Here is an 11,432-nt window from a genome sequence, read left to right as displayed (position 1 = left end):
TTGTTTAATTTCTACTTGTTGTATTGCGGATATTTTTTTGGTTGTGAGAAAATTATTGATTAATTGTATTGTAAAATATATACAGACTTCAGATTATCACTCTTTGTATATATGTTTGATCTATATGAAACATATACAGATTTGAAGTACCAGAGCGGTTCGGGCCAAACAGATCCCCAAACTTGTATTGTAAAAAAAATCCGGTACAGGTTTGGCTGGGGGATCTGTTCGGCTGGACCTTGCGCGGCACCACAAAACTGGTATTCGGAGTACCCGATCCGAGTTTTTTGGTTTCAGGATATACATGGTCTGCCAGAGATGCTCTAAGCTATCAAACGGGATCTAGTCAAATTCCTTCTTGTAGTTCATTTATCCTAGTTTAAATTGTAGAGCCAAATTTTCAACTAGAAATTATAAAATGAACTGTAAGTGGGATTTGTGGGCGGAGACGAGTTACATGATCTGCCTAGAGATAGAATCTTTCCTTGCTTTGGTAGCACACGGACATGCTTAGAGTTATTCCCTCTTTTTTCATTTACATCGCGTTCTAACTTCAAAGTTTAGTCAAAGTTAAACTTTATAAAGTTAACATATGTATAATGTAAAAATATATTGTATTAGAACCATTCTAAAGTATATTTTCATATTATATGCATTTTGTATTGAGAACGTTGATATTTCTTATATTGTTGGTTAAATTTTGCAAAGTAAATAAAAATGGAGGGGCCAATGCTAGCTGGTAGCTAGTATCATCAGTCATTCTTACGTTCAGCTGCTAATACTACTTGCTACTACTTCACATTTCCTCATGTTTTTTATGCCCAACCCCAGCCTAATTTGACCAATGCCATGCTTACAATTTCGGATTAATTTAGCTGAATTGATGCAAAGAGCCAAGCTTTCTGCATAGCAATGCTGCTCGACTACAGAGATTCAGTACCCCAAAACAATGGTGAATCGCTCGCAAGAGTGACCAAAAAAGAAGAGAAAACCTCTGGCACTCCTACCCCACAACTTTCTGGTTCTTAGGATCTGCAGGGACCTGAGCAGGAAAAAATAGAGCTCGCAACTTCTTCTTCATCTTTGTTTCTGCTAAGGCTTCATTCACTATCTCATGGATTCATTCTAAGGGTTCCAAAAATTATTCACTGCTGAATCGGTTCAGTGACCGCCGGAAGACAGGTTGGAGATTTACTAAGAATCTGGGAGGACGGTTGGGACGAGCGATAGCTCGCCTTGGTTAACAATGTGAAGGGGTCAGATGCTTCAAGCTTGAGACGTCAAACAGTTCCATGAATCTTAGATCAGTGCTCCTCACTTTCGCAGCAGCGAAGCGCTGATACTCGTCAAAGACCGAAGATAGGCACCATTTGTGCAACTTCCTCATGCATCCAACCACGCATCCAGTTCGGTGCTGCAGAAACATGTGCAGGTATTGAGCAGTGAGCATAAAGTCTAGAACATACCAGCTCTGAAGTGCTAAAGTAAAATTAAGTTTACCTTGCCTCTCTTGCAGTGAATAAGGAGCGGTTGATTTCTTATGTCTGGATCAAAGTAAACGAAAAGGAGTAAGAGAGATGAAATGATGTGATGAAGGTCTGTGAGGTGTGCAGACAGTGTCGTTATAAAGATGAATTACCTAGGACAACTTTTAGTGCCTCCCGTATTTTCTCGTCGGGTATTTCAACAAATGGTTCCTGCAGTTACAGAGTTTCAGGAATTATGAGGCCACGGATCACACTTTTGAATGCAAACGAGTGGAATAATCAGGACTTTAGATGAAACACTAGCTACATTATTACATACGCATAATGACCTGGTGTAACACGAAATGTGGTGCATAGAGTTACAAAATCCAATATCTACGAAAATCACTGGCAGAAACTAGAAATTCGGTCATAAGACTGAAGAAAAGTGTACCAAGATCCATCCAAGTCAGAAAAATAAGTAGATAACCAATTCCTTGAAAACTGTCTGCCGGTGACCTTATCCGTGCCCCAGTTTCTTTCTTTGCTTGTTTTAATGAATTATCTATTTTATTGGAGAAAAAACCCAACTTTTCTCTGTCTTCCTGTCAAGATTATGGAATGAGATCAACCATCCAGATCCGCACGCGTCAGCTATGTTTGCCCGGATAGGAGTACAAACTACAGTTGGATGTCCCTGTTAATTTTTTATATTTACAAAATGGTCACTGGTGCCTACGCTGACCAAACCGTAGATTATAGACAATCTATGGCCCGTAGAAAAACAGGAAGAAACAAACCATTTTTTATGAACACTTTCTATTTAATTTTGCATTATGTCATGGAGGAGCTTCAAGTTCGAGTATAAACAGAGAAATAATAGGAATGATTGCTTTTTTATTGTAATTCATAGCATCAACCTAGAGCAAGAAAAAAAAATTAACACTCCAAATAAAATGGACTACTAATAGCATCAACCTAGAGAAAAAGTATGTTTCCCTTCAAACATTGTTGCACCATTTTTTTGAAAAATCAGGACACTTCATATCCCAACAATTTATTGCAACTTTTGTTCTGAAGTTTAACATAGTTTTTCCTGAAAATGCATAACCGAAATGTATGGAATTGTTCCAAATGAGAGTAAACATTACATGTACAGTCAGGATAACCAGCAAGAACTCATGGAGAGTATGCTTATGCTTCCATAGTTTGATGCACATATAAGCATCATACATGGATCAGATACAAAGCACTAGAAATGTACAAGGTCACAAGACTCCAAATTGCTTTCATAAGAGAACATGACAACATGTGACAACAACAATGAAAATGGTTTCATCTAAAAGTGGTTTCTCAAGGCTGACACTAGCACATACTATATGTGGTGTCCAGTGATCTAGCCAACAAACTGTATTAATGTTGAATCCTAGCATGAGAAATTAGAGTCTATGTTAGTCATTTTCTGTTGCCAGTAAGAAGAATATAATTTCATTTTCACTGGGAAGAATTCAACTTATTGTCCATGCTCATTTTCATCAGCTAGCTATGGTGAATAGAGCAGTTTACAGATCTCAAAATACTGCGGCGGATCTAGGACAGCCCAATGTGTGGATCGATGCACGTTGTGCTATTATTGTGTCGTATGATTGTACCATACTGACATGCGACCCTGGTTGCAAACACTGATAGGCCCCCGGTATGTGCAGTCGGTTATGGTGGTTTAGCGAGCCCATATGGATTAGGTTGTCAAATACTGAGTCGGAACAACTTGTGGTGCTGCATGCATCAACCAACGATTTTAATTCACGAAAATTGTGCTTAGCCTGTTGTAAGTTGGGACCATCAAAGATGCTTATAAAAATCCAGAAGTCATATGGCATGAATAGGAGTTGCAGGACCCATGAACTGCTCATACTGAAGTCTAAACAATAAAATTCCTGTACCAAAGAAATTAAACCTTTTTTGCTAGAAAAGTAAAAAAAAAAAAACAAATGGTCCATGAAGAAACTACTACTTTGTACTTGTGCAGAGAACATCAGTCAAACAAGAAACGAAAGAGAAGAAAAGAAAAGAAAACGAATTAAGAAAAGTAAATGAACAGGGAACTCGAATAGTATAATGAAGATGCTCTCTGCCAAAAGGGATGTATGATGCATAATCATTGGTTAATTACCTTGGAGTTACAGGAACACAGCAATTGAAAAACCATTGGGAATCTTGGGAAAATAATTTTTCAGATAAGTAGCACATCTGGCTCAATTTGCCAAAACAATGCTGAAAGGGACAACTGTCGATAATGTTGTAGATGGTGGGTGTATCATGTGCCTTTGGTGTGCTTAGGCAAGCTAGTCAGTTGATAACAAATAAGTTTGTCTCACGGATGCATTGGATTCTCCTCCAAATCATCTAGGTACAGTGCATGTACTAGTACTAATCTAGGATGGACCGCACGACATGATCAAGGACCTTGGCAAACGATTCTTGTGTGCTACCGAGAGTAATCGTGTTTACCGACCCAGTACTGCGATTCTTCTTCTCCAAGAATTGACATCGACAAAAACTTGAGAAGCAGCGAATTTGGTAAAAACAAAAGAAAAGCATAGGGAAATTGTTCATGTTCAGTTACCTTGCGGCCCTCGATTCCGAACTGGTAGAGCTTGATTCCACTCTTGGCGAGGAACTCCTTGTTCGTCTCCGGGTACGGCTCCGGGCACAGGTACCTGAGCACCAAGGACGTCAGGAACACAGCAAGAATTTGCATAGGCAGCAGCAGAGTGGAGAGATCCTCACACGATGGAGCGGAGGTTGAGAGACTTGAGGAAGCGGAAGTTGGCGGCCGCCGGGAAGCCGGAGCGGTAGATGCCGTCGTCGACCATGGCGAAGTTGAGCGGCGGCACGAGCGTGCCGTCGTCGCAGGCCCCCGACGCCGCCGACAGCGACAGCGGCGGCATCGGTGGCGGCATGGGGAAGATCTTGGGGGGCTTCTCGTGCTTCCAGAGCTCGAGGCCGCTCATCTCCATGGCCTCCTCCCGCTGCTCCGCCTCCAGGGCCCTCTGCTTGGGCATGATTTCCAGCTTCATAGCTTTTCGCTCGCTCGCACGCACGGGGAAGGGCAGAAGCGTAAAATTCGCAGGAGGATGGTGTGCGTGATGGTTTGAGCGGTGTGGGTGTAATGGCCTAACCGGAAGCCTGGTTATTTATAGGGAGAAGCTCGAGAGAAGGAAACTCCGAAAAGTTGTAGGAGGAAAAGGTGGGTAATTGGAGTGGAACTCTGAGAGAAAAAGCGTGATGGTTATTGATGGGGAAAGGAGAAATTTGGGGATAAGGAGATGATCAATGTGCAATGGTATGAGATCTCAAGTGGCGCAATTGGCTGAATTGTACCTGTGTGATGGTTTAATCCGATCACACAAAGTCTTGTTTTCCCTGCAAAACGAGTCCTATCTCCTATGGGGTTTTGTGTCTTCTGTTGTTGTGTAAAATTAAATAAAATCTGATCAACAGAGGGTCGATAGTAGACTATGTAGTGATGCAACAAGCGTGTAGACGACAACTTTTCTGATGCCAAAAAGATGGATCAAGCATCCATACAAATGTCGAGATCATCTTATCGGTTCGGTTGTACAAACACACGTCGGTGTTCCGTGTAGCGTGTGTGGAACTCTCTCCGTTCCCCTTTCCTTAATGGTGAGGACAACGATAGGTCGCGGATCACTGACGCCAAACCTATATTCTTGCTTTTGAGCCGGGGCCTCCGTGTAAAATAGACTTATCAGAATGTCAACGCTCTCGGTAACATTGATGTGAAAAAGGTGAAATTTTGGGATGGTGAGCTTATTAATGTATGTTCTGAGATCTATAGTACCACATAGTTGATTTTTCTCGTGTGGGAGGTTCAGGGCTTAAAAATCATGGGGTATGGCCAATTGGTGGACTCGTGGTCATTCAACTTGTGTATTGGTTGCATTTTATTTGGATGCATGGATAATCGATCAAGCACACCCATAAATGTTGGAAATCGTCATATCCAACATGCACTAGATGTGTAAATTTGTTTCTATTGCAGCATTTGTGGAACTACCTCGTCCCCTCGATGATAAGATGGTTGATGCCAAACATATCTTCTTGTATCTCAACATGTGTGCACACATACTTATCAAGGCATCACTTCAATGCCATCCATCTCCGCTTCCCGCGAAATGCATGTTAGATCTACTTTCCGTGTCCAATCTTAATAGAAATAGTACGTAAAAAAACATGTATGTGACCGGTAATTATTATTAGTACTTGTTTTTGTTTTGATATGTGCTTCTTGATCTATTTTATGTGATTTCTCGCGATGAAACCAATACCATAATAAGACAATCTATGCTACCTTAAACATTTACGATAAAACCATCTGGTATGTGTAGCTGTATAACATGAACACTATGATCTTATAGCGAGAAAACGTGCAAATATATTAGCTTTAAACCCAACGATCAATATATTTCTTATTTAAATACATCTACTAATTAATTTAACACACTTAAAGGATAATGATTACAACTACAATGGAAAAAATATTGAAAAAAAATATCGGTAAAACGGCATTGGTGAGAGGGCACATCTAGCCACAATCAATGACATTGTGTGCAATATGCAAAGGTAATAAGGTAGAAAAGCATCTGGAGGTTGTATGGAGTAGTCTCATCATGTCGGACACAATAATAATGGTTTCCAATAGCACACTTGGAAGGAATTTTATTTTGTACCATTTCAAATTATGATTTCTTATCTCCTTGATGTGAGTGAGGAGCTCTGGCTTTTTATTAATCAAGGAGTAAATATGACAACCTTAGGAAAAAACAAAAAAAAAAGTCTAATTCTCAGTGAATGGGCTGGCTCCTTAACCGTTGGGTTGTGTTGTGACTCATCTTAGCAAGTTGTAACACTAAGATTTTCCTAGCTGCACGGGGTCGCGACTGAAAAAATGGTCTGGGGTGTTGGATTAACTTCTTGATTTGTGCTATTTGAGTTGCAACCATCAGTTGGAACTTAGAAAATGATTTTGGCACTTGAAATGTAGTATGAGTTGCAACAAAAAAAATGATGGCACCATCTAACTGAGAATTAAGTTAATTCTTGGTCGACTGAGAGTTAGTCAATCCCATAGAAAAAAAGTATCACAAGACAAGCACATATACACACAAAGACACCTCCGTCGTACTTCCGGCCAAGTGTTTCTCTCAGCCTTGGTCCAGCCTGGCTAAATATTACAGGTTGCTTGTATATTTTGTCAATTCGGTCACCAAAATTTTCTAAAATTGCAGCAACATTTTTTTTTTGTAATTTTAGCAACAAAAGGTTGGTGCAGTTTTTATCAGGTCATATATAGAGAAGAGTTATTTTTTACTTCTTTTTTTTTTGCTCTCTACATAATCTCTTTTATTAATGTGTGTGGGCCCCCTCCCCCTCCCGGGTCGCTCCCCCCTGGGGCGGCTCCGGAGGCGACCCATCTACCCCAACCTCGCCCTCTCCACGCTCGCCCTGGCCAGGCCGCTGCTGGCGCTGGCAGCGCCCGACCCGCCAAACGGTGGAGGGCAGTGGAGGTGGCACGTCCGGCGGCGCATCTGAGCGGGGAGGTGCGGCGGCGGGCGAGCTTGGCACGGCGGAGGAGACTGCAAGGCGACGGGATGTGGGACGCTGGCGGTTGGGCGGCGGCGGCGCGGCCCCGATCTGGGCTAAGAGGGCCTGGCCGTTCTGCTTCGGACCATGCAGCGCCACCAGGTTCTTGACCGGGGATCGCAACCTGCTGCCGAGTCTTCTTCTCTACAGTCGCCGTGGGCTTGGCGGCGGCGACATAGCGAGGCGTACCTCCTTCCTCGTCGTTGGGCGGCGAATAGCGCTGTGGGGCCTGTTCGTCCGCGTCGAAGAATAAATGTGGCGGTTCTAGGATTCTTCTCGGACCAGGTTTGAAGATCTGTCGGATGCTTGTTCCAACCAGTCTGGGTGGATTGTCGTGTTCCGGAAGGCCCTGCCGGCAAAATTCATTGTGCGAATAATGCCTGAAGATTGCTGGATTGGGTGGTTTCGGTCGTGCACACCCATATTTTTTATCTGGCCGTTTGGTTTCAGATGGGGCGCTTCGAAGCTCTGCTAGCTGTTAATATCATGGAGCTCGTTTTCTTTCCATGGTGCTAGCGGAGAAAGTCATCAAGCCGAGATCGGTGGAATAACTATGATGGTCTGATCTTGGTGCTGAGGTGAAATTGGCTTGGCGATTCGTGACTTGTAACAGCGACGGGTATGTGGGGGCGACTGCACAGGAGAAGTTCAGAGTCTTATCTTTCAGGGTGAAAATCCAAGGTCTGGCCTTAACTGGTTGTGTCTTGCAATGTTTTTTTTGTTGAATGCATTGTTTTGAGAGAGATGACTTTCTTCAGGATGAAGATCTAAGATCTATGATCGGGCGACGATAGCGTTTGTGCACTGTTTCCTTTTTGGAGGTGTCGCTTATGGAGAAGTTGGGCTTCTGGTGTTGTCTTGGTGGTGTGTGCTGTCTCAAGTTATGGATCTCTGTAGCGGGACTTTTCTTTTTTGTAATTCGTTTCTTCCTTTATGTCATTAAGGTATGATTTTGTTGCAGAGGTTGGATGTAATTGGTATCTTCGCGATATTAATATATGCTCTTTATAGAGAAGAGTGAAATGAGGGCAAATAAAATTGGAGGTTGATCCACCAGGCCAGTAGACCAAACCACTAACTAGAGAAAATTCTACAGAAACCGTTGCAAGAGAATTCTGAACGCTGACGTGATTAATTAGAAGAAACAATTGCAGGGATAGCACGTGCTTGACACGGATGCCCCTTCCCCAAGTCGTTAATGCAAACGGGGCCTCATTCTTATCCTGCCCCCTCTCTCTCCTGCTACAGTAGCTGAGGGAGCTCTCGAGTTCGCCGGGCCATTCCAAGGCCAAACTTGCCGGCGAGGCCGGTCGAGGGAGGCGGAGGAGCGGCGCCAGATTCCTTCTTGTACATAGTAGCTGTAGGGGTCGGCCTTGTGCCAGTAGGTGGCATTCTGCCGGATGGTTTCCGTCGGTGTCTCTCAGCCAGATCCGGCGGTGGTGGCTGTTCTTCTCCGTCGCTGTCCATGGGACGGTGGTGTGGTGGACGTCTGCCGGCCATGCCTTCAATAAGGCCTTGCCCAGGTGCGACAACAGCGGATGGTTGCTCGCTTATTCTTCGGCCTGCCGTGGCGGCGAGGGAAGAGGAGGCGGCAGCACTCGACAACTTCAAGTTCGTCACCTGGAGGTTCCCTCCTCTCTGGCGCTCTCACACGGCGGCAGGCGGTGGTCTGGCTTGTTCTCAGGTGAGCTCCTCTGGTGGGAGGTCGCTTCTGAGAGCCTCCTGGACAGGGAAGTCAATAAGTGTGGTCTGGCTCTCTTCTTGAGCTCTGCATCTGCAATGGGGTGGTTCCTTCTGGCCGGTCGGGGTGGCGAGGAGAAGGAGGAGCCTTTGCTGTTGCTTCCAAGATCAAGAAGAAGCCTTCCTCAGCGTCGTACCGGTGGCTTTACGGTGTTCTTCCTCCTCTTGGCCTGCCATGGTGGCGAGGGAAAGGATGAGGAACACATCAAGCTAATGGTGCACCAACGCTGTTCTGGAGAGTGTTTGGAGCTTCATCTCCCCTGGGCGGATCTCAAGCGACGGCCTCTGTTCGCCGCCGCTATCTTTGGTCAGGAGGTTGACCCCGCCTCGCTCGGCAACCCTGCTTGCCAGAGCGTCTTCTTCCTCTGCGAGAGGAATATCTTCAGCCTTGTCGCGTCCGCTGAAGCCTCTGCTCGGCCAAGTGGTTGCAGGCTATTCGTCGCCGGCGGAGAGTTTGGACCCAATTGCGTTTTTGCAATCTTCTTTAGGGTGAAGAATAGAAATGTCAAGGACCTTGTTGTAATTTCCTTTTCTTTCAGTGTCCTTCTTGTAAAACTTTGTCCACCGCCTTAATAGAAGCTCCAGACCCTTCAAGGCCTTATCTGTTCAAAAAAAAAAAGTCGTTAATGCACGCACCGCGCGACCTTAATCACTGAACATGTGATCACTCACCGACCGGTCCAAGCTTGTCACGCACGCAGTATGCTGGTCCTGTCTAGAGCTCGATCTGGTCCATTAGCCTTAGCCGTGCAAGCAGGCACCAGTTGACGCCAGCCACTAATACAGACAGAAAAATGAACTCGACAATTATTTCCATGCGACCATCTAGATGGCCCTACAAAGCAAACTGTCTACAAATAAGATTTTTTGCTTACATGTATAGTAAGTGATTATGTATTTATAATTATAATTACTGGACCAGACCAGATACATAATCAAAATTTTTTGTTCAGCACAAGAATGAACCGAAAGGAGGTTATTGAAGAATATTTATCTGCAGTCCTTTTACGGTTGCAACAACTAAAGATGCAGTACATCGTAAGTAGAGATAAACATCAAAACCTGTTCTTATATTAACTGTTAACTGGTTATTGTCATGTTTGTGAAAAATGTTTATACTATCCTACAATGTAGGGAAATACAAAGCTCTACCTAGCCAACCTTGTGACAAAAATCTCGACCGTTAGAGAATCATGATTTGGGCTAAAAAAAATGTAATGTAGCGCTGAGCGAAAAATGTATTTGTGAGGTTTTTAATATTATGAAAACGCACCCATACATATTGAGCTAAAACATAGTTTTTCGTTAAAAAATAATAATTTGCTTGATAAGTTTCATGAAAGAATGTTATAGTTTATGTTCTAAAGCTTATGTGGTGCTCTTATTTTCAAAAATAATGCTACAGTTTACTAAGGAGTTCCGTTATACGAAGGCTAAAAAATCTAATCTATAAAATAGACGTGGGTGGTGCTAAAAATCACAACATGGAATGGGAATTTCCACCCATTTACGCAGAAAAATAAAAGCGAGAGCAGAAAACATGCACGAAAACGGTCTTTTAAGGAAAATGAATTGGAAATATAATTTTCTTAAAGCGAAACAACAACGTAAGCATGGAGCCAATTTCATCGGAAATGGAAACAATACAAGAATTCTGGAGAAATAATAGAATTGTTTTAAAAAAATGCAACTCAATTAGTGATTTCCGAGCCTACACAATCATTGGGCCATGAATGCATGCAACTATTTTTGACAATACTATAAGCAAAGTTGTCAGGATCGTGATTCTGAATCGCATCGGAACCTGTGTGGTAGGATCGCAAAACGTAGGATATTAATAACTCTTAGAATTGTAAAATCTTAGATTTTATTTAGCAGAATCGTTGAATCATTTCTCTAAATTTAGATCGTAAAGTCGTAGAATCACATAGTAGAATCATGATTGTGACGACTATAATGTAAGTGTCCTAGTGTCTATGTGCAACTAGTTAATTTTGCCCTTGTTGAAGTATTAAACATAACCATGTGTGTTACTTTATGTTCAATTGTACGATTGTGCTAGTTGTGACTTGTGACTTGCGAGTTATTACTTGTCTTGTTGTCTACTTCTTTGTATATGTCTTTTGGTGTATGGGCCTAGGTATCATAACGCCTATATGTTCTGACGTATATAAATTTTGCTATCGCATCCGTTCCGTACGTGATTTCCATTTTCATGTGTTTATTTCTGGGGGTTCCAATTTCGTTTACGTTTTCGGGCGTGGCAAGTGGAAACGAAAATTTTAAGCTTGTTTTCATCCATTTTCAACCGTTCTCATCACAGTGTAGTTCTAAGATCTTTTACGGAATTATTTTCATAATTCTTCGTGTCTTAATTTCTTAAAGTTCAGCGAAGATCATACTCCGTACGGAAGTTGCACGTCTTCAGAGCTTCAATTTCAGGTTTAGTCTAGTGCAAAAAAACTTTCGGCAACAAAGACTATTTTATTTTCCAGAGTTGGCAAAAATCCATGATTTTACGTGGAGTTTATTTAGTTCTTGTTTTAGGTCGAGTTTTAT

At 42.7% G+C, this 11,432-nt stretch overlaps 1 protein-coding gene across 1 annotated transcript; it reads right to left on the bottom strand.

The window, feature by feature from the left end:
• Positions 1–850: 850 nt before the first annotated feature.
• LOC124694669 (probable tyrosine-protein phosphatase DSP2) lies at positions 851–4,622 on the bottom strand. The gene is made up of 5 exons (XM_047227630.1): positions 4,257–4,622; positions 4,093–4,186; positions 1,640–1,697; positions 1,501–1,544; positions 851–1,414 (listed from the first exon to the last, which is right to left on the bottom strand). The coding sequence occupies exons 1-5, from the start codon at positions 4,544–4,546 to the stop codon at positions 1,241–1,243; spliced, it is 660 nt and encodes a 219-aa protein (XP_047083586.1). The 5' UTR covers positions 4,547–4,622; the 3' UTR covers positions 851–1,240.
• Positions 4,623–11,432: the final 6,810 nt, after the last annotated feature.

The sequence above is a fragment of the Lolium rigidum genome, chromosome 1, assembly GCF_022539505.1.
Source record: "Lolium rigidum isolate FL_2022 chromosome 1, APGP_CSIRO_Lrig_0.1, whole genome shotgun sequence".
Lineage (NCBI taxonomy): Eukaryota > Viridiplantae > Streptophyta > Magnoliopsida > Poales > Poaceae > Lolium > Lolium rigidum.
This window is presented reverse-complemented; position numbering and strand designations above follow the sequence as displayed.

Excerpts from the sequence above, each read along its gene's own strand:
- LOC124694669 (XM_047227630.1), bottom strand. The coding sequence starts at position 4,546 with ATGAAGCTGGAAATCATGCCCAAGCAGAGGGCCCTGGAGGCGGAGCAG. Across the intron at positions 1,698-4,092 it reads TCGGAATCGAGGGCCGCAAG|GAACCATTTGTTGAAATACC; the intron begins GTAACTGAACAT and ends CTGTAACTGCAG. Across the intron at positions 1,545-1,639 it reads GGCACTAAAAGTTGTCCTAG|ACATAAGAAATCAACCGCTC; the intron begins GTAATTCATCTT and ends ACTTTGATCCAG.